The following is a 21,830-nucleotide window of genomic DNA, read 5'->3' as shown; positions in this document are numbered from 1 at the left end:
TAACACATGGTATTTTGTTTACCTTCTTTCACTTAGTATAATGTTTTCAAGGTTCATCCATGTTGCAGTATGTATCAATACTTCATTCCCTTTATATGGCTGAATAATATTCCGTATATGGACAGAGCACACTTTGTTTACCTGTTCATCAGTTCATTGACATTTAGCTTGTTTTCACTTTTGGGTTATTATGAATAATGCTGCCATGAACATTCATGTACCCATTTTTATGTAGACATATATTTTTATTTCTTTTTGAGTATATACATAGGCGTAAATCTGCTGGGTCATAATACAATTTATGTTTAACCTCTTGAGGAATTGCCAGAATGTTTTCTATTCTCAACAGCAATGTGTAAAGCTTCCAACGTCAGAGCACTCTTTTTAAGCCACCACTTCAACTTCCCATAGACAGAAAAAGCCTTTTCCCACCTACAGACCCCAAATCACTTATCTCAGATAACTGAACTCACAACTGGATTGCGGCAAGCTCTAACTCATTCTCAACCCCAGCTCTACATCAGACACACAAAGTTAGACTCAAGAAACATTTACACTTACTAATCTATCTCCCAGATAAGGTTCCTACAATTTTTCAGGTTAGGTAACCACAAGAGAACCATAATAATCCACTGATAAGGAGTGAACTACATCCTCATGGTTCAAGCCACACACCCAACGATAATTCCTCATTTTCTTTGCTCTATCTTATGTCAGAGAGTCACAAAGCATGATCCAGGGCTTCCTAAGGGAGCTCAAAAGTCTTTTGGTAAGTGGCCCAAGGCCAAAACATTTTTGTAGTAATACTAAGATGTTATCCACCTTTTAAAAAATCTTTCACATGTGGTAAGATTAAATGCAGAAAGTGATAGAAAAATACAATTGTCACCTAAGCCACACTTTAAAGAGATTAGCAAAAATGTAAGACGATGCCACTTCTCTATTTTTTGTTTTGGAAAAACAAAACTCTCTTGGAAAAGAGAGTTATTTTTCATAAAAATATCTATTATTTGTGATAACATACAATACATATAGTGAGTTTATTGTTTTTATTTTAAAATGAATTTTTAAATGTTCTTTAAATATCTTTTTTTTTTTTAAGGTGGTTTAATTGGGGCGCCTGAGTGGCTTGGCTGGTTGACTGTCAGACTCTTGGTTTTGGCTCAGGTCATGATCGTAGGGTAGTGAGATCAAACCCCACGTCAGGCTCTGTGTTCAGTGTGGAGTCTGCTTAAGATCCTCTCCCTCTCCCCGCTCACATTCTCTCTGTTTCTCTCTCTCTCTCTCTCTCTCTCAAATAAATAACCAAATAAGTAAAATCTTGGGCAGAAAGAGCTGCCTCTTAAAATTTCATAATTTTCATTTCTGAAAGGTGAAAGCATCAATAGATATAACCATAAACAAAAACTCCTTAGAGGTCTTCAATAGTTTTTTAAAAAAGAGTAAAGAGATCTTAAAGCCAAAAATGTTTGAGAACTATTGCTATAAGTGAAAGTGGCATTTTTGTAATCAGATTTAAAAATAATTTTTGTTTAAAATTCAAACATAGATTTAACTCTAAAGTCCCACATTATATTCATTCAACAAAAATTTTTTTTCAAAAATTCATTTAATGCTTATCATGTACATGTCAAGTATTATACAACTACATTGCAGTATTACTATTTATTTCACTATTTGCCACTATTCATTTTGTTTTAAAATAAATGAAGGAAAAGTAAAATAATTCACATAATAAATTAATTCCACATAATAAAATCATAGTATATTTTCCTGTATTCAAATGCACAGATCCATTTTTGCAAGTACCATGACCAGTTTGCCATCTTGTGTTCAGTAAAGAAATAGCACATTATTTTAAGTCTACTGATATTTATCTAGATCTATCAACTGCTAAGAGAGGGTATTAAAATATGCAACAGGGATCCCTGGGTGGCGCAGCGGTTTGGCGCCTGCCTTTGGCCCAGGGCGCGATCCTGGAGACCAGGGATCGAATCCCACGTCGGGCTCCCGGTGCATGGAGCCTGCTTCTCCCTCTGCCTGTGTCTCTGCCTCTCTCTCTCTCTCTCTCTCTCTCTGTGTGACTATCATAAATAAATAAAAATTTAAAAAAAAATTATTAAAATATGCAACAATGACTATGAATTTTTATTCTACATTTCAATGCTATCAATGTTTGCTTCATGTATTTTGAAGCTTCATTAAAGCATAAAGTCTTCATAATGAACTGACTTTAACATGATGAAATGTCGGGATCCCTGGGTGGCACAGCGGTTTAGCGCCTGCCTTTGGCCCAGGGCACAATCCTGGAGACCCAGGATCGAGTTCCACGTCGGGCTCCCGGTGCATGGAGCCTACTTTTCCCTCTGCCTGTGTCTCTGCCCCTCTCTCTCTCTCTGTGACTATCATAAATAAATAAAAAAATTTAACATGATGAAATGTCTTTACCTCTAGTAAGATTTTTTTGTTTGGGTAGTATCTTTTATCTAATATTAATATAGTCCAACCTTATTATACTTACTGTCCAGATAATATACAGTTTCCTACACATATACTTTCAACCTATCTGTGTCTTTATATTTAAAGTTCATTCTTTTACAGAGTACCTAAAGAGACATTTCTACATTCTTTTTCATCCTTATACTCAAATTTTCTTTTTCTTTTTATAAGTTTTCTATCTTATAAGTTTTCTATCTATTCCTCTTTCCCTACTTCCTTTGAGGTTAACGAAGTATTTTTTAGAATTTCATTTTATCTATTGACTTTTTAGCTATTCCTCTTTGTATTATTTTTAAAGTGACTATTCTAGGAATACAATATATATCCTTAACTTTAACCAGTTTACTTAATACTGTACCCAACTAGATGTTAAATAGTAGAATACCTTAGGATTTTGAGATTAAAAGCATTCTTTTGTCTCTTATACTCCTAAAAAGTTTCTAAAATGACTGTAAAGGATAAATAACATTTTTAGTATATGTGCTGCCAAGTGAGCACATGTAAAGGATAAATAACACATAAAACCAAAAAGACACAGAAATCAGAGGAGATGACAGTAATAAAGTTTCAGGAGCCTGAAAGCCAAATGGATGAGTGATAACATACTCAGCAGAATGAAAAAGGTAAAAATAAACCCTGTGTAAGTTGAGGAATCTATAAAAAGCCAATGTGTGCAACAGAACCCCCCACCTCCCAGAAAAAGTATAAGAATCAGAGATTCCAGGTAGTTCTGAAGTTAGGGGGCAGGAAGTTCTCAAATTCAATGTAAGAAGAAATATGAGCCTTAAATCCCCTCCTCTCTTCTTTCACAACCAAGCAGCCTGCCCCTTCCCAACTCTGCAACAAGTGTAGGGTTTTTCTCTACAGAGGATAAACCAGAGAAACCTTATATGGAAGGAAACACACTTGGGAGTGGTGGAGAGGTCTAAACTAAAAACCTAAAATTCCTAAAGGAATTAACATATCAAAACATTAACATCCAGGGGACCTGGGTGACTCAGTGGTTGAGTGTCTGCTTTTGGCTCAGGTCTTGATCCTGGGGTCCTGGGAATAAGAGTCCCACAACAGGCTCCCCATAGGGAGCCTGCTTCTCCCTTGGCCTATGTCTCTGACTCTCTCTGTGTCTCTCATGAAAAGATAAATAAAATCTAAAAAAAAAAAAAAAAAAAATTAAGATCCACCTCCTACCTACCACCATCCCAGCTGCTCCCATTTCCCAAATAACCTTCAGAACACTTATTTGCAGACGATGGGGGGATTCCAGCCCAAAGACTTATATACAGTCAGTTGGGGACACCTGCCAGTGCAGCCAACCAATGCAAAAAAAGAGTTCTGCCCACATGCATGGAGCTTCCATTTAGCTTTCTGGTCTATCACTCGCAAAATAAAAGGACAGACATTTGAAGAAAGGCTCTAAAATTAAGATTAGTATCTAAGCACTTAAATTGTCAACCTCTGGTGCACAATTTTAAAAAGAAAAAGATGAAAAATGAGGCCAGTACTACATCACAGAAACTAGAAAAGAGCCAGGTAAAAACTGTCCTGAATACAACTTAGAGCTTCTAACTCCACCAAACAATTTCTTCAATCATGCTGAGTCTAATTTACAAAAGAGCTTAGACAAACTGATCTGAATGGCTCAGTGTGCATGGGAAAATTTAAATAGAATGTAATAAAGGCCTCTATGCACTTCAGAACATCAACAGGCATAATTATCAAAGATAATCCTATGGACATTAGTATTAGGAAAAACAGCCCTGACATTTAACTAGGAAATTGATTCAAAAGGAAATGGATTAGTAAAAGCATTAAAATTTTATCAACAGTTTCAGGAATCATTACTCTAAATGTTTTGAAAAAAATTCACAAACCTCTCTTAGGGAAAACAATGACCAAACATCATTAGCAATAGCCACAGTTACTATATACTTAAAGTGGATTTACAATTTGTCAATATTAAGCAAGACACCCTCTCTCTAAAAGATCAGTTTTCCATGGGATTATTTCCCTCTGTCTGCCTGTGTCTTAGGTCTACCAGTGACCAGCATTTGACTGCCTTGCTATTAATTACTTGGGAGAAAAAAAAGTAAATATGTCTTTGTGCTTTGGATTATTTCTTATTTTCCAAAACAAGTCAGCTACAAAGCTAAGCTATCATTAGTTAAGCGATACTAATGAACTTCAAAAGTAAAAAGTCATATAAAAAATTTATCCCTACCCTTAACAAAAAGAAAAAGCCAGGGCACCTGGGTGGCTCAGTCAGTTAAGCATCTGACTTCAGCTCAGGTCATGATCTCAGGGTCTTAGAATCGAGCCCAGTATTGGACCCTGCCTCAAGGCTCTGTAAACTCTGAAGTCAGTGGGAAGTCTGCTAGTCCCTTTCCCTCTGCCTGTCCTCCCACTTGCGCTCTCTCTGTTTCTCTCTCTCAAATAAATAAATGAAATCTTTAAAAAATAAAAAGAAATTAAAATGAAAAAAGAAAAAGCCAGACAATCCATAAAAACCACCAGTTTTTGAGCCCATCAGGGACTTGAAGTCATAAGGCAATCAATAATCTAAAATCCAGAATGAGAAGATCCTCTGAGGAGATGGGATACATGAATTGTTTCATCTTTGATAGAACATGGAAAAGAGACATTTACAAAACACCTGAAATTTTAACAAACTCTTTTAAGGGCCAAATGTGTACTCACGTCAATTTAGAACCCCGGAAGCCTTAGACACAGGATTCTGTACCCTCCCACAATTTTCTTTTTTACAGTTTTCTACCTCATGAGATGCTCATGAGAAGTACTATGAGCAGGGCAGAGCTGAGAAAGTAAAATTGCTGGTATTGGTGTGTAATGCCTGCTCCAAGATTTGAGGGTAGAGCAGGAGTACCAAGAAGTCTATGTATACTTTTGGACTACCCAAATATAAGGTGATTATCAGCTCCCAGTGGGGCAGAAGCAAGAAGTTCACCCATCCTTCAGACTGAACCCTCACCTGCAGCAAATGTTTCCATTTGCTGGGAAGGTACAGTCAAGCCTCTCATCCTTGAGCCCCTGCACTGATACCAGGAAAATGTTAGCTGCTGCTGGAAAAGGAAGGAAATACTCATCTTCCTTTCCTCTGGTCTGACACTAGGCAAATGCAAGATAAACACTGGGGGAGGGACAGAAAGCACATTCATGCCCAGACTCTGTGCTGATACAAAATAGACATCTTCTAGCACTGGAAGGGAAGCAGGGAAATTGCTCAGGCTGTCCCTGTCTTCCTCCTCCCCTGCCAATACAAGGCAAAGCTCAGCTGGCAGGAGGGGAGGGGATGGGGAGAGGCAAAAACCAAGAAACCTGCCTACATTCTAGATCTTGCATGGAGTAGGTAGGAGGCAAAAGATAATCTCCACTGGGGAAGTGATACAAGCAGTGAAAAGGTTCAGCCCCTGGGGCTCAAGTGCACAGGACTTGCCTAAGACTGAGGCTCAAACAGGAAAAGGGTTGCAAAACCCTTCTGCCTCGACAAGTCTTGCACCAGGTAACACGCAAGAGCAGTCCACCATGGGGAGAGGGGAAGAGCACAGAAGGAAATCCTGCACAGATACCTAGGCAAGCTGTCAGCTCAGAATAGAATAGAAACAAGGAGAAAATTCTCCAACACTGCAGGCTTTGCTCTAAAACCAAGTGAGCAGCAACCCACTGCTGGAAGAATTTGAAGTCTGTGGTATACTGATAATAACAATAGCAACAATAAACCTCAAAACCAGCTCAACTACTACCCAGACTGACTCAATCAGACTGTCTGCCAAAAAAAGTGTACTCATTTCTAAGCATAAATATCTTAGGTTCTACTGTTCACCTTATGCAATGTGTAACATTTGATGAAACATTACAAGTCACACTGAGAAACAAAAGACAAAAGAACCCGTTGTCAAGAGAGAAAAACAATAACACAACCAGACTTAAGATGATGCATATACTAGGACTATTACACAGGGACATTAAAATTACTATAATTAATATCTTTTTAAAAATCTAGTAGAAAATGTGGATGATATTTAACAGAAAGGAAATTTTATTAGAGACAGAAACCATAAAAAGAAGCTTAATGGAAATACTACTACATTTTAAAATGGGACTCAAAAATGAATAATGGACCATGAATCTATATATAAAAGTTATCCAGAAATAATAGTTTCAAACTGATTAAGGAACTCCAGAGGCCAATAATCTGGAAACATCAAATATCATGTTTCTGAACTGGTTACTATTTTGTGAAATAATTAAAACCATACTGTGGTTTAAAACTCCTACAACTAAAATAAATAAATAAAAATAAAAGATAAAAAAATAAAGCTCCTACAACTATTGGGACACCTGGGTGGCTCAGTGGTTGAGTGTCTACGCCTTCAGCTCAGGGCATGATCCCAGGGTCCCGGGATAGAGTCCCACATCGGGCTCCCCACAAGGACCCTGCTTCTCCCACTGTCTATGTCTCTGCCTCTCTCTCCATGTCTCTCATGAATAAATAAATAAAATCTTAAAAAAAAAAACCCAACCTCCTACACCTATCAAAATATATACACGATTCAAGGTACATTTACTATAAACACTAACCAGGAGCCATGCCCTGTGCTAGAAGCTAGGGGTAGGGAGAGAAACAGTATACTAATATTCCCGAATTAAATTAAAATAGGAAGAATACTAAAAATAGTCAAAAAATGTTACAAATGTTCTAACAGAAGTCCAAGACCAAGGGCTAAGGAAGCAAGCCCAGCGAAAGAAACACAGTCTGAGAGGGCCAAAGTCACGGGTTGATGAAAGGAAGAAACTGTTGGCAGAAAGGACAGAATTGAAAGGTATTAAGCAGTGCTGGACAGGCTACTGTCCACGGTCATGAGGCTGGAGAGGACTGATGAGAACACACAGAGACGACTATAGGGAAGAAAATGTCTTACAGACAGTGGTATCTTTGAAAAGAATGTGTCTTTCCAATCCAAACAAGAGAAGAAAGAAGAAGACACATATCACTAACTTCAAGCACCTTCTATTCAGGCAAACACCGACATGTGTGCACATGACCTCTGTCTCTCACAGCGCCACACCACCCAAACTTTGCACATGCTTCTTCTGGAGGCTGGAGTGCAGTTCCCATTCTTCTTCGTCTAGTTAACTCTCCTTTAGCTTTCAGATCTCAGGTCAATCTTCTGCAGGCATCACTCAGCACAGCGTACCTCACCTTCACAATATTATTTATCAGACTTGATTAATGCTTTTGTGTTCTCCACCGGATTGTAAATTCCCTAAGATCAAAAGAAATTTCTGTTCTATATTTCCAGGTTATCCCTAGAACCTGGTAGAGCGCAGGACAAGAAATATTGATTAAATGAATAAACCAAGATAGAGGAGTTCAAGCCTATCTTCTCTATTTCTGATGAATGACAACTACACACAGGTACCAAAAAAAGCAAAAGCTATGTTTCATTAAATTACCAGAGATAAAAACTGTCTCAGGGATATCCTATATGATTGTTAATTAACACAAAAAGGAACTACAAATAATAGGCACCCCATGGTAATTCCTTAATGAACTAATTTATATATGGCACTCAAAGTGAATTACACACAAATGCTAAACTGGGATTCAATCTAGAGTTGAATATAATAAAACAGGAGACAGTATACTGTAATAGTTTAAGCATAAAAGCTTAGAATCAGGTAGTTCAGATATTCACCAAAAATATAACAAAGATAACTCCAAATTATCTCCATAAATATATTGATGCCAATGCTGCAGGAAAATGAATTATATTCTTAATTTAATTCTTAAATTAGCCACCTTCCTAACTATGATAGTAGAAATTAATGAGATAGAAAATGGACAAGCAGGAAAGAAAATAAAAGTGAAAAAATTAGTAAAGTTAATAAAATTCTAGTAAGACTGATCAAGAAAAAAGAGAGAAGCCAAAAATTAGCAATATCTGGACTACAATGGGTACCTCACTATAGAACCTAAAGACATTCCTAAGGGAATGTTGTAAACTACGTTATGTCAATATGGTCAATAACTGAGATTAAAGTTAACAAATTCACTGAACAAACATAATTTAGAAAAGTTGACATAAAAACAAAAGAGAATTTGAATAGCCCTCCATTGTTTTGAAAAATTGAATTTATAATTTAAAAAATTCCCAAAGAAAATTTAAAATGTTGGCTGAAGTTTATAAACCACTGGGTCAACCAAACAAAACCCCTGTGGGTTACAGATGACGCCCCGAGGCCACCAGGTTTTTTTGCTCTATTGAATTTTTAGTGAATGAAAGGAAGGTACAGACAGAAGAAAATTTAAAAACAAAAACAAGGAGAAGACTGACCATTCAGGAGATAAAGACAGAGTAAAAGTAAAAGAAAAGCAAATCATCTTGGATGTCAGAAGGATAGAACAGATAAAATCAACAAGGATGAGATTACCTGTATTTAATAGTAAGAAAAAGGCAATAGGAAAACCTATGGATCAAATTAGAAAATAAGGGGAAATGTAGCTGTAAAAAAAAATGTTGATTTGTATTTCCTAAACAAGCAAGTGATAGCAGAAGAGAGGTGCTCAGAAATCCACAGTCAAGAATTAATGAGGACAGGAGCACCTAGGTGGCTCAGTGGTTGAGTGTCTGCCTTCAGCTCAGGTCATGATCCCGGGGTCCTGAGGTTGAGTCCTGCATCAGGCTCCCCACAAGGAGCCGGCCTCTCTCTCATCTCTGTGTCTCTCATGAATAAATAAATAAAATCTTTGGGGGAAAAAAAAGAATTAATGAGGACAGTAGACCATGTACAGGAGAGCTGAGCTACCTATAACAACAGTATATCATTGTTCAGATACACTCTGCATAACTGTGATAATACATTCCATTACAAATTAAAAAGTTAGCTCCCAATTTGAAAAGCTGTTCTTAGAGGAAAAAAGTTTCTCTGCTAGAGGCAAATAATACTGAAGTTTCTCAAAATAAAAGTGAGGCAAGGAGCTAAGGAAACCTAAAGCAAAGAGCCTCTTGGAAAAATCAGCTCTGTTCTTGGTGGATTTGAATCTAACCCAAAACGTATATACAACTCACTTTATTTCTGGAGTATAAATAAAAAACAGCCTAGTCAATTCTCCATTTTCTCAGCAGTCATGTTTTACAAAGTCACTGTGAACACCAAATTAGCAGATACTGAACCATTGCTCCTAGGGGAAAGGGTAGCGTGTGGTTTCTGCAAGCCTCTGGTTACATTTTTGTCAAACCACACATAACCATGGTGCTTAAGGTGTGTTTCTGTTTAAAGACACCATATTCAATAGGTATTGCTGCTTCATGAGTATTTAATTCACAGCCAACAGCACTGCACTGATGTCAGAACAAAGTTTATCTAACATAAATATTTTCTCTGTAGCCACATCACAGCCTTCAGCACTATCCTTGAGGGCCATTTTAAACCAAAATCACCAACAAAAAGCATAAGATAAGAAAAACTTGGCACTAATTAGACCTCAAAGAAGACACATCTTTACAGTATGAGAGCAGAAAGACGAAGGCAGAGCATCGCTTTGTTCAACCTCATGTAGGAATGTGTGCTTGGGCCAAACAAATTTTTCCCTGCCCTATGCATGTCTGTAAATAACTATGAAAGCACTGTGAGTATTGATTTTTGGGGTTACAAAGCAATTTTAGTGAGTAGGCAAATTTGTAAATTTGGAATTCATGAATAATGAGGATTGACTGTATACACAAAAATTTATAGTACCACACTACAAAGTAAATTTTAAAAAGGTTTACTGTAAATGTATCTAGAAATCTAGGAATTTGGATTAGAAATATTATAGGACTAAATGCTAGTTCTCGGAATCAATTTGCCAAGATTTTCTTTTCTTTCTTCCTTTTTTTTTTTTTTTTTTTTTTTTTTTTGAGAGGGAAAGAGGAGAGAGAGAACATGCAGTGAGGAGAAAGGGTAGCAGAGAAAATCCCAAGCAGACTCCATACCCAGCATGAAGCTGAGGCAGGGCTTGATCCTAGGACCCTGAAATCATGACCTGAGCCAAAATCCAGAGCCAATACTCAACCGACTGAGCCACCCAGGTGCACCAAACTATTCTAAACAGTAATGAAACATGAAGAATAAGGTCCCATTTGAAGTCACTTTTACAGTGATCTTAAGCAGGCCTCTTCAATTTACTAGTATATATCAGCATTAGAAGAAATCAAAGCATGTTTATTTCTGTTATAAATGAAATCCATTAAATCCCTTATGAGCAACTTAATCTGCTAAATTATTTTTAAGATTTTATTTACTTATTTGAGAGGGAAAAGAGAAAGGGTGCACACATGTGCACGTACAAGTGGAGGGAGAGGGAGAAAGAGAATCTCCAGCACACTCCCTGCTGAGCACAGAGCCAAACTTGGCACTCAACCTCATGACCCTGCAATCATGATCTGAGCCAAAACCAAGAGTCAGAGGCTTATCCAACTGAGCTACCCAGGTATCCCAAATTTGATCAATTTTTAACAGAGCAGCCAATCTACTGATAGTAATCAACTTTTTCTAAATACCATTCATTAAATAACTGTTAGTATCAGACTAACATTCCCGTCTGAGATCAAAGGTTGTATATCTTGATGCCAAAAAATGATTTTCTAATTTAATATATCATTACCCATACGGACTACATCCTACAATAAATACAGGGGAGAAACAATGTCTGATTTAGGCTCTACAGAGCTCTCACAGATGAGTGATTTAGATTTTTGCTCAAAGTTTCGCATGTTTGTAAATCATCTTTAGTTTTCAAGAAAGAACAGCAATAACGGAGAAAACTATAAAATTCTACATCAATGGTAAATTCAACAAGATTTTTTAAAGGCATTATCTCTCCTATCCATTCCCTCAACATTCCAATTACCTCCTAATGCATTACAGTAATTAAATACTTAACAGAAAATGGTGATTATTAAGTGAACAAATTGGAACCTCCATATACTGCCTTACAGATCATTCTAAGCCAGTGCTCACATTTTAGTTTATGTCTTACAGTCTGCTGCCAGCCAATTGTTCTTTCCACACCATCATTTTCAGGAATGTGACTAGACTCAACATACTTGAACATGTAGATAAACACTAATATATATTCAAAAAAAGAAAATAATGTCTATGATAGTAGCCATAAAAACCCACACCAAAGTGTATATTTTCCAGGTTTCTTAAAAAGATTGTGTATATCTTAACCCAATCAGCTGAAATTTCCACAGACCTAAAACTGGGGCAATTGTTAGACAAATGAAGAATTTAGTATTTTATCAAGAGGGAAAAATGATACCATGATACCATGTTTCGCTGTGGTACAGCTTTGCTAAAAAATTAAGCCTAAACTATCTCTGACCTTGGAAGCTAAATTTGGCATCTTTCCCCTTTTAAGAAGCTATCATTTATATTTTTAATTAGAGCAACTAATAAGAAAAAGACAGTAACATGTAATCACATGCTTACTTTAAATTACAACTGTCTTAGAAATTACCAGTGTTCTGTTTATCTTACATTCAACCTACTTTCTATTGTCTTGGTTCCTCCAATACCACCTGAACTTCTCTAAGGAGCTATAGGCTTTTTGTCCCATTTAATTCACTACACCTACCACTAAACTGATGTTTCCAAGGCATATTCTAATCACACTGTCCCCATATTCATAACCTCCTAGAGCTCATACTGTCATCTAAATTAAGGACATATTTCTGAGCCTAGCTTTCAAGGTCCTTTACAATCTGACCTAGCATACCTTTCTAGTCTTCTTTATAACTCTCTAATAGTTAACCTAAATTCCAGAATATATCTCAAGCCTTTCTGCTTCCATAGGTTAGGCTTTTCCCTCCACTTTGATGTACTCCCTCCTTATTTTCTGATCAAAACCTGTCCAAAACTACCAGGCTTATTATTAATAGAGTAGAACACATTCTCCAACAGACACTTTAAACAAATTTATCCTTAAATCAATCATCTTACCAGAAAAGGTACCATACATTAAATCCTTATAGGAGATACATAACCGGGAGCAGGATACATCGAACATAGCACACTAGTCCCTTATACCCATCAATACACCAAATGAATAATAAACTATGACTGTCTTATATTAATGCTTTATTTATCTAACATCACTAAGATACTGAGGGTTCACATATGTGAGTTTTCTGAAGAAGTGGCTTCCTACTACACAGAAACAGAATTCGTGTGTTTACAGCCTGGACCAGCTGAGATATTCTCCTGGGACACTGACCACCACTTCACCCAGTCTAGCAGAAAACACTCACGCAGAGGGTGGCAGTCATTTTCTACCAGGTACTTACATCTTGTAAAACAGGTGGGCAGCATGGAGAGAGCACAAGGAAGGCATTAAAAACCTGTAAAATGACAAAAGAAGGGGCGCCAGGGTGGCTCAGTCGGTTAAGTGGCCGACTTGATTTCAGCTCAGGTCATGATCTCAGAGTCATGAGATGGAGCCCTGTGTCAAGCTCCATGCTCACTAAGGAGCCTGTTTCTCTCCCTTTCCCCCTGCCCTGCCTCCCTCTCACATGTGTGCACGCTCTCGCGCTCAGATAAATAAAGAAATCCTTTTTTAAAAAATGTTTAAATGAATACAATAAAATGCCAAAAAGAGTTTTCTGCATCTAGCAGAATCCTCATTCCAGGTTGTGGGTACACAGTTGTATTTCCCTGAGAAACTTTGGGGAGTTGAACAACTGTTCTTCTGTCTTAGAACAAGCTATGCCATCACCGGCTGGAAGAGTCCACTCCTTTGCCGCTGAAAAAAATTTCAGTGTTCTACTTGTGTCTCTTATGGGTTGAATGGCATACCCCCAAATTCATATGTTGAACTCCTACCCACCAGTAAACCAGAACACCACCTTATTTGGATATGGGGTCAATGCACATATAATTAGATGAGGCCATTCTAGAGTAGGGTAGGGTCTTAATCCAATATGCCTGGTGGTATCCTTGTAAAAATAGGAAATTTGGACACAGACATGTACACAGGGAGAATGCAATTGAAGCTGAAGGCAGACTGGGGTAATGCTTCTCTACAAGCCAAGCAACTTCAAAGATGGGCAGCAAACCAGCAGAAGCCAGGTGAGAGACACAGACGGATTTCTCTTTCATAGCCTTGTGAAAAACGCAACTTGATCTCAGACTTTAGCCTCCAGAACAGTGAGACAATAATTTTCTATGGTTTAAGCCATCTAGTTTGTGCTATTTTGTTTCAGCATCCCTAGCAAACTAATAGTGTCTACTGGTGTCTTTGCATTTATCACATCACCAAACTACCATGACAACCACACACTTCTTTAAGTAACAAAACTTCTTACAAATGCTAAGCACATTCATTCAACACATATTGATGATCTCTATGTGCCAGGCACCAAGGACAGAGCAGTATGACTAACATGGCATGGTCTCTTCCCTCATACAGATTACAGTGTAATCAGGACAAAGGACAACATCCCACAATTTTACAATGATAAAATTACAATTGTATAATGGCAATGAATGACCAACCCTTTAAACTGAAGATAGTGGGCATACCTAACAATGTCTGGATGACTCAATGACATCGCTATGGAAGCCAACTGTACATTTCTATGTTCTTTGTTGCTTTTGTTCCCATCTGAGATGTGAGGTTATTGATTACCATGAGGTTTGCCTTCACCAACTACTCTCCTATATCTCTCTACTCACTCTCCAACCCACTCATTTCTAGTTTGGCACTTCTGATTTGCTACAGGCGAAAAATCAGGTAATTAATATTGCTATGAAACTTACATTAAATAATAAAAATTGCTTCATGTGAGAACTTAACAATCTGGCCTAAACACAGATCTTCTGATTTACTTGCGATGCTCACAGACATTTTTTCTGGCAAAACACTTTCTCCCATTCACAAAGACTGTTATCAGGCACCAAGGTGGGCCATTACTGTATGTAAACTGTAGTGTTCCTGAATAATTGCCTGGCAAATGCTTGTTTTCTTTCAAAGGAACTACAGTGCAGGTATGGTACGGAAACAGTTACCTAAGAAAGAAATACTGTCCAAATTCAGAATTATATACTTTGTAGCCCAGTGTAAGGCATATTGTTGTTATCTAATTGTGAATCGTATCACCAAATAATATGATCATGAGGTCACAGCATTACAACTTGTTGCTGTACCTAATAAATTCCACGTACCTCTAATGCATATCCAACAATCGTCTTTTGTGTTGTGTCTTTTAAGTTCTTCCTCAGTTACTTCAATTAACCTGCCTTTTAATCCTGTTAGATCCTTCCCACTTTTGGTGAGGCGAATCCAATCCATAAGACTTCTGCCCTGTTTTAGGGGGACCTAAGAAAGGAAAAGGAAAGAACTCAATGTGGCTTCTTGAAGTCAGCTGCTTTCCCCACTCCTACCGGCTGCTTCTCTGAAGGCTGCTTCTTTCTCTTATTCTCATTCAAAAAGATAAGAAAATTCAAATCTGCCAATTCTACATTTTGTTTTGTTTTGATTTAGGTGGTTGTCAAAATCATCTCCATTGTATCAGAATTATAAATAGAACAATATAAACTATCTGGACTATGAGGTATGGCTTAGAAATGGTGTCATGCAAACGTTCATCATAATGGTATCTAACAAAACAAGAACAGCACTGAACCTGGAGTGAGAAAACAAGTTTTGGTCCTGGCTCCACTCTGTCACACATGTTGGAGTTACTTAGCAACTTGGACCAAAATTTCTTTACCTCAAAAGTCACAAGAGATTTAATAGAAGAAAATATAAATGGCCAGCTAAAGTTGATTTTCTGGATTGTCAATATACACAGGACATTAGAAAATCATAAGGCAGCAATCTGTTTTCTAAGAATTCACTAAGAAACAAAAGTTATCAAATAATGGAGGAAAAAAAAAAAAACCTGTAACACTTGAAGGAAGGTTTGGCAAACTGGCCCGTGCCTGTTTCTCTATCACCCTGGAGTTCAGAATCATTTTCACAAGTGGTAGTGGTGGTAGTGAAGAGACTCAGTAGTCATGGGGCCCTCAGAGCCTAAAATATTTATTATCTGGCCCCTTACAGAAAAGTTTATCTACCCCTGAACAGAAGATTTAGTAAAGGATGTTTGATTTTGATAGCTTTTTCTTTTTCTTTTTTTTTTTAAGATTTTATTTATTTATTCATGAGAGACACACAGAGAGAGAGGCAGAGAAATAGGCAGAAGGAGACCCAGGCTCCCTGCAAGGAGCCTGATGCGGGACTTGATCTCAGACACCGGCATCATGCCCTGAGTTGAAGGCTGATGCTCAATCGCTGAGCCACTCAAGAGTCCCAACTTTTTGTTTTTTTCAAAATATGCTTTAAATAATATGCTTTTGGATGAGAGATATTACTAATATTTTAACAGTTAAGAACAGTTAAGACAACCTTTCAAAGATGGAATTGAACTACTGTCTAAACTCATAAGCAGTTTGTAACATAGTACCAGAGGAATATTTAATGTAAAAGAAGGCATGTTCAAAGAAGTCTATTGCTACAGACTGAATGTTTGTGTCCCTCCAAAATTCATGTTGAAATCCTAACCTCCAGGGACATCTGGGTGGCTCAGTGGTTGAGCATCCGCCTTAGGCTCAGGGCATGATCCCGCGGGTCCTGGGATCCAGTCCCACCATCAGGCTCCCTATAGGGAGCCTGCTCTTCCCTCTGCCTATGTCTCTGCTTCTCTCTGTGTGTTTCTCATGCATAAATAAATAAAGTCTTAAAAAAAAAAGAAAAAGAAAAATCTTAGCCTCCAGTGTGATGGTATTAGGAAATAAGGTTTTTGGTTGGTGATTAAATCATAAAGGCAGCGCCTTCATGAATGCTACTAATGCCCTTATTAAAAACACCTCAAAGAGCTCCCTCATCCGTTCTGCCATGTGAGGATGTGGGGAAAATATGGCTATGAACCAGGAATCAGGCCTTCATCAGATACCAAACTCACTGGTGCATTAATCTTAGGATTCCCAGCCTCCAGAACTGTGAGAAATAAATTGCTGCTGTGTATAAGCTAGCTTATCAAGCTTATGGTGCTCTGTTATAACAGACTGAATAGACTAAGATATTTATATACCTCACTTTCTGGAATCTCATCTATCGTAGGTATTCATTTATCCCCTAAATAACCTAGTTAATAGGTGTGTGTTAACATTGCAATTTCGCATTCCTTCCTACCAATCACATCATCCCATTCTTACCATCCCTGAAACTCTCTAGGTCGCCTGATCTCAATAAATGAAGTAAAATATGAGAATATGATCTTTCCCATCTCAAACCAAAGTCACTCACCTCTCTTGTCTACGTGGATTCCATAATCCACTGGGTATTTACACATAATCTTCCAAAAATGTAAATCTAATCATGGGCCCTTCCTCCTTCAGTTGCTCCCCATACCACCATATAATAATATCTCTAAATTCCCTAGAGTGATTTACCAGGCCCTTTGTATCAATCACTGTTTACCTCACTAGCTCTGAATCTTAATTTTTGCTCTTTCCTATTACATGCTTTAGCCAAACAGGAACTGATTCCTTGATTGCTATGAAATATCTGCTCCTTTGCCTGGCTCAAGGACCCCCCCTCCCACCCCCCAGACGCACACTATCTCCTCCAAGAGACTTCTCTGACTCCAATCCCTCTGTGGTCATAACACAGTTATAGTACTTAGTGACATTTAAAACTATTTATTAGTCTGTGCTGCCTATTAGACTAAACTCCTTGGAAACTGACACTCCATCTCCAGCATGTGGTAGGTTCTCAAAAAATATTTATTTACTAGTGTTAGTAGAAATAGTAGCTATCCTATATACAATGCATACTATGCATTAGACGCTGTCCTCAGAGACTTACACAACAATCACATAACAATCCATAGAATATAAATAAAAGTCTAGGGACGCCTGCGTGGCTCAGCAGTTGAGCGGCTGCCTTCAGCTCAGGGTGTGATCCCAGGTCCTGGGATTGAGTCCCGCATTGGGCTCCCTACATGGAGCCTGCTTCTCCCTCTGCCTGTGTCTCTGCCTTTCTGTGTCCCTCATGAATAAATAAATAAAATATTAAAAAAATAATAATAAACAAATAAATAAATAAAAGTCTAAGAGCAAGTAACACAGTGAGTGCTTACCACAGACCAAGACTGTGCTAAGAGAAACATTATCTCATTTTATCCTATGAATAGTCCTATAAAATGGGTTCTATTATTCTCATTTACACCTCAGAAAACTGAAACTCAGACACTAAGTCATGGAAACTGGGAAAAGAATCTGGGTCTTTCTCACTCAAAAGTGTGTGCTTTTAAATATAGTCATATCCTCCCCAACTAGCTTCTATTTTTTCAACCTCTACCCATTTCATACAATCCTGACTCAGGTTCTAACATGTGTAAGATTACCTCACTTTAAAATTCTGAGTTTCCCTTTGAATTGTGCAATAATTGTATTTTGTTCTCTTTTTGGACCCAAAGGTTCAACTTTACCATCACCACCTGTGGACCTTTTGTCTTTGCCTCTGAGCTTTCTTCTTTAATTTTTTTTTTATTATTTATTTATGATAGTCATACAGAGAGAGAGAGAGAGAGAGAGAGAGGCAGAGACATAGGCAGAGGGAGAAGCAGGCTCCATGCACCGGGAGCCCGACGTGGGATTTGATCCCGGGTCTCCAGGATCGCGCCCTGGGCCAAAGGCAGGCGCCAAACCGCTGCGCCACCCAGGGATCCCTGAGCTTTCTTTAAAAGGATGCTGAGAATGTGGTTTTTAGTTTTAATACAGAAGACCAGGAGCTCTTATATTTTAATTCAGATTCTTTCTCCAGAAAGTCTATACTATTTAGCCAAGCATTTAGTTCAAGAAGAGAAACAGGTCAAACATCAAGAAGGAGGGGACAGGGGGATCCCTGGGTTGCTCAGTGGTTTGGCGCCTGCCTTTGGCCTGGGGTGCGATCCTGGAGTCCCCGAAGGAGTCCTGGGATCGAGTCCCGCATTGGGCTCCCGGCACAGAGCCTGCTTCTCCCTCTGCCTGTGTCTCTGCCTCTCTCTCTCTGTTTATCATGAATGAACAAATTAAAAAAAAAAAAATCCTTAAAGAAGGAGGGGACAGGTGATTAGATAGCTAGATGACATATGGAGCAATAAATGAAATATTATAGCCAGAGTCACATCCCAACAAACTTTTAGGATCCAAAGCAACATTTCTTAACCAGTTTCCTTTTCTGTGATATAGAGACAACAAAAGCACAAAATTACTGTAAAGATTAAATGAGTTAATATACATGAAGCGTTCAGAACACTTAGAACATAAATACGGTAAGCACAATAAATCTCAGCTATATTACTATTATTATTATAGGTGGAATTACAGATTTCTGAAAAGCTAATGAAAGCTACAGATCCCTGAGTCCATAATTCTGATCTGGAGTCAAATGCCAGGTTTAAGTGGAGAGGGGGAAAAAAAAAAAAAAAAAAAAAGTCAGAGAAGATCCTAAATAATGCTAAGACCCATGAGTCTAGAAATTGAGGGGGGGAGGGGGGGAGGGTGGCCCAAGTAGGTGGAAGTTTCAAAAACAAAACATGAACAAAACATGAAGATGAACTTACAGAATGAGGAACCAACCAATAACTGCAGTACTTAACACCTAACATTGCAATGAACACCGGAGACAATTTTATTAAATTTCGTAAATATAAAATACATTTGTATGGGATCCCTGGGTGGCTCAGCGGTTTAGCGCCGCCTTTAGCCCAGAGCCTGATCCTGGAGACCCGGGATCGAGTCCCGCGTCGGGCTGCCTGCATGGAGCCTGCTTCTCCCTCTGCCTGTGTCTTCTGCCTTCTGTCTCTTTCTGTGTGTCCCATGAATAAATAAATAAAATCTTTTTTAAAAAGTCTTAAAAAAAATGCATCTGTGTTCCACCTGTTGCCAACAGTAACTATGTTCCACAAAAAGTTAGGAGTATTATATTAGCTTCAAAGTCAGCAAAGGGATACCGACAGGAAAGACAGTGTGAGAAGAACAGGTACCAGAGGAAGAAAGGCAGCGTGACTTAGAGAAGCGTCCGCAGACCCACCGGGGGATTTTAGACATTTGCTCTCGCTCCCCGCCCCCCCCCCACCCCCATCTTCCCTAGCTCCAGGAGTCCCCACCTTTGGAGGAGGGTCACTGGTCAACGTCGCCACTGCCCAACCTCTCCCTTCTCCTACAGAACCCACATCACTCCCAACTCCTTCGGAAAGTGCAGAACAAAAGACGGGAGACGAGGCTAGACTGAGGGGAGGAAAGCTAATGGTGACGGCGTGCCTAGGATCACCGCAAGCACGGTGCTGGCCCTGTCCTATACAACTCCGTTTAATTCGCGGGAAACGACTTCACCAGAACGGGCCATGGGGACGGGAAAGGAAACGGCCAGCAGGTGTGAGAGGGAGATGGGGGTGAGTAGAGTTGGAGGGCTGCAGACGGCCGGGCATCAGAAGCGGATCGCTAGCAAAGGCAGGAGGCAGGAAGGCTAGAGCGGAGGACAGGAGGTGGAAGCGGGGGCCGAGAGAGAGAAGGGACCGTTCGGTACGAGGAACCGCCGGCGGCAGACGAGCTGAGCGCGACGCGCGGTGTCACCCGCTTACCTTGCTACGCCCCCCGGAGGCGGCTCGCTGCTGCGAGCTGGGGGCCGGGAAAGACTGGGAAGGGACGTTCAGCATCTTGGACCCCTGGCCCGGGCCCTGCCCGGGGTCTCCCGCCGGACAGGATCGCTCCGCTCCACCCCTCGGAGGTAAAACCTCCCGCTCCGGCTCCCAGGCCGGGCAGAGGCCAAGCCCCCGACCCACTTCCGGGGTCGCCCGGGGTGAGGCGCGCCGTGACGCAGCACGTTGAGGCCGTGAAGGGGGCGGAGCCAAGGGACGAACGCCGCGCCGGCAGGGGCGGGACCCAACGGGAGCGCGTGTGCGGCGTTAGTCCTGCAGCCCGATTTCAGCACCGCAGGGAGGTGACAGCTATTCCGCGGAAGGACTAGGGACGGAGGGAAGCTGTGCCTTAGCCTTGGTGCTGACAGAACCGGAGCGTAACTTCCTACAGACTCCTAACCCGGAGCACGCGCGTCGTCTGTCGTTAAGCCCTACCATCACACTACTTGAAAAATGGGGGAAAAAAAAACAGAAAAACAAACAAAACACTATCAAAGCATTTTGATCTCTCTGCCACTCTTCTCCTCTACAGCACCCGGCTGTACAGGAAAGAAAACGTTTAAGAGTTACGGCGTCAAATGCAAACTGCCACCCTCCGGAGTGACTAACGAAGGAGTCAAAAAAAAAAAAAAAAAAAAAAAAACTTAGTGAGGTCTCCATTCATCTACTCTCAGGTTCTTCCTCCTCATCTAAGTCTGTCTTCACTGAAAGCTACAGGGAATTGTGTACTGACACAGCCCATCCCCAAATGTAGTGACGAACAGTTATGTCTAAGAGTCAGATAGGTTTAGTTTGAATGGATTCTTTGCATTTAATAAATGAACAGCCTTAGGCAAGTTAATTTAGTATCTCAAAGTCTCATTTTCCCCATTCTGCCTAATAGATTTAGGTCTCAGAAAGAATGAGATGAGCTGTCATATGTCAACTACCTAGTATAGTCTCTGGTTAATAGTAGGCACCTGGGGATCCCCGGGTGGCTCAGCAGGTTTAGCACCTGCCTTTGGCCCAGGGCGCGATCCTGGAGTCGCGGGATCGAGCCCTGCGTTGGACTCCCCGCATGCTTCTCCCTCCTCCTGTGTCTCTGCCTCTCTCTCTCTCTCTCTCTCTCTCTATGTCTATCATAAATAAACAAATCTTTAAAAAAAATAGTAGGTACTCAATAAAGGTCAGTGGCTCATCATATTTTTCTGACATATTGAGAGAAGCTCAAATAACTGTGCGGCTAAAAACAAGTCCCTAATGATCAAGATCCAGACTGGTGATGTGGTGTGGTTATTGAGTTTTGCTTTGTTTTGTTTTGTTGCATATCTCTTGGGGGAAACACTCTCTCCTGAGTGTAGAGTCCAGTGAAGGGAAAGCTTTCAGAAGAAATAGAGTTCTAAATAATTCTCCCCATCCATTATTATTACATTTCCTGACTCTGACACGTGATTTGAATTTGCTCTATTTCAACAGCCTTGTCCTTAAAGTGCCTGTAAATCAATGTTTGTAGTATCTTTTCAGTTAAAAGGAAAAGCGTGTGATCTATGTAGCCATTCAAGTAATAGGCATTTCTTAGCCAGGTAACCATCTCTGACCTTCACCTCTATCCATCATCATTCT

The 21,830-nt window shown here is 39.6% G+C and overlaps 1 protein-coding gene across 5 annotated transcripts in view; it reads right to left on the bottom strand.

Moving 5' to 3' along the window:
- Window positions 1–21,830, bottom strand: part of CYB5R4 (cytochrome b5 reductase 4) — an 85,168-nt gene that overhangs the window by 58,419 nt on the left and 4,919 nt on the right. The window contains exons 1-2 of one of the 5 annotated variants that reach the window (XM_026007433.2): window positions 20,172–20,402; window positions 14,725–14,878 (exon numbers count right to left, since the gene is read on the bottom strand). The exons of 1 other annotated variant lie outside the window; for it this stretch is intronic. In XM_026007433.2, the coding sequence (XP_025863218.2) occupies window positions 14,725–14,878; window positions 20,172–20,246 (229 nt within the window). In that variant the 5' untranslated portion in view covers window positions 20,247–20,402. Of the gene's footprint in view, window positions 1–12,848; window positions 12,909–14,724; window positions 14,879–20,171; window positions 20,403–21,830 lie in introns of those variants that run through there. 3 more of the 5 variants (XM_026007435.2, XM_026007437.2, XM_072736460.1) reach the window with 3 other exon arrangements.

The sequence above is a fragment of the Vulpes vulpes genome, chromosome 1, assembly GCF_048418805.1.
Source record: "Vulpes vulpes isolate BD-2025 chromosome 1, VulVul3, whole genome shotgun sequence".
NCBI classification, from domain to species: Eukaryota; Metazoa; Chordata; class Mammalia; order Carnivora; family Canidae; genus Vulpes; species Vulpes vulpes.
This window is presented reverse-complemented; position numbering and strand designations above follow the sequence as displayed.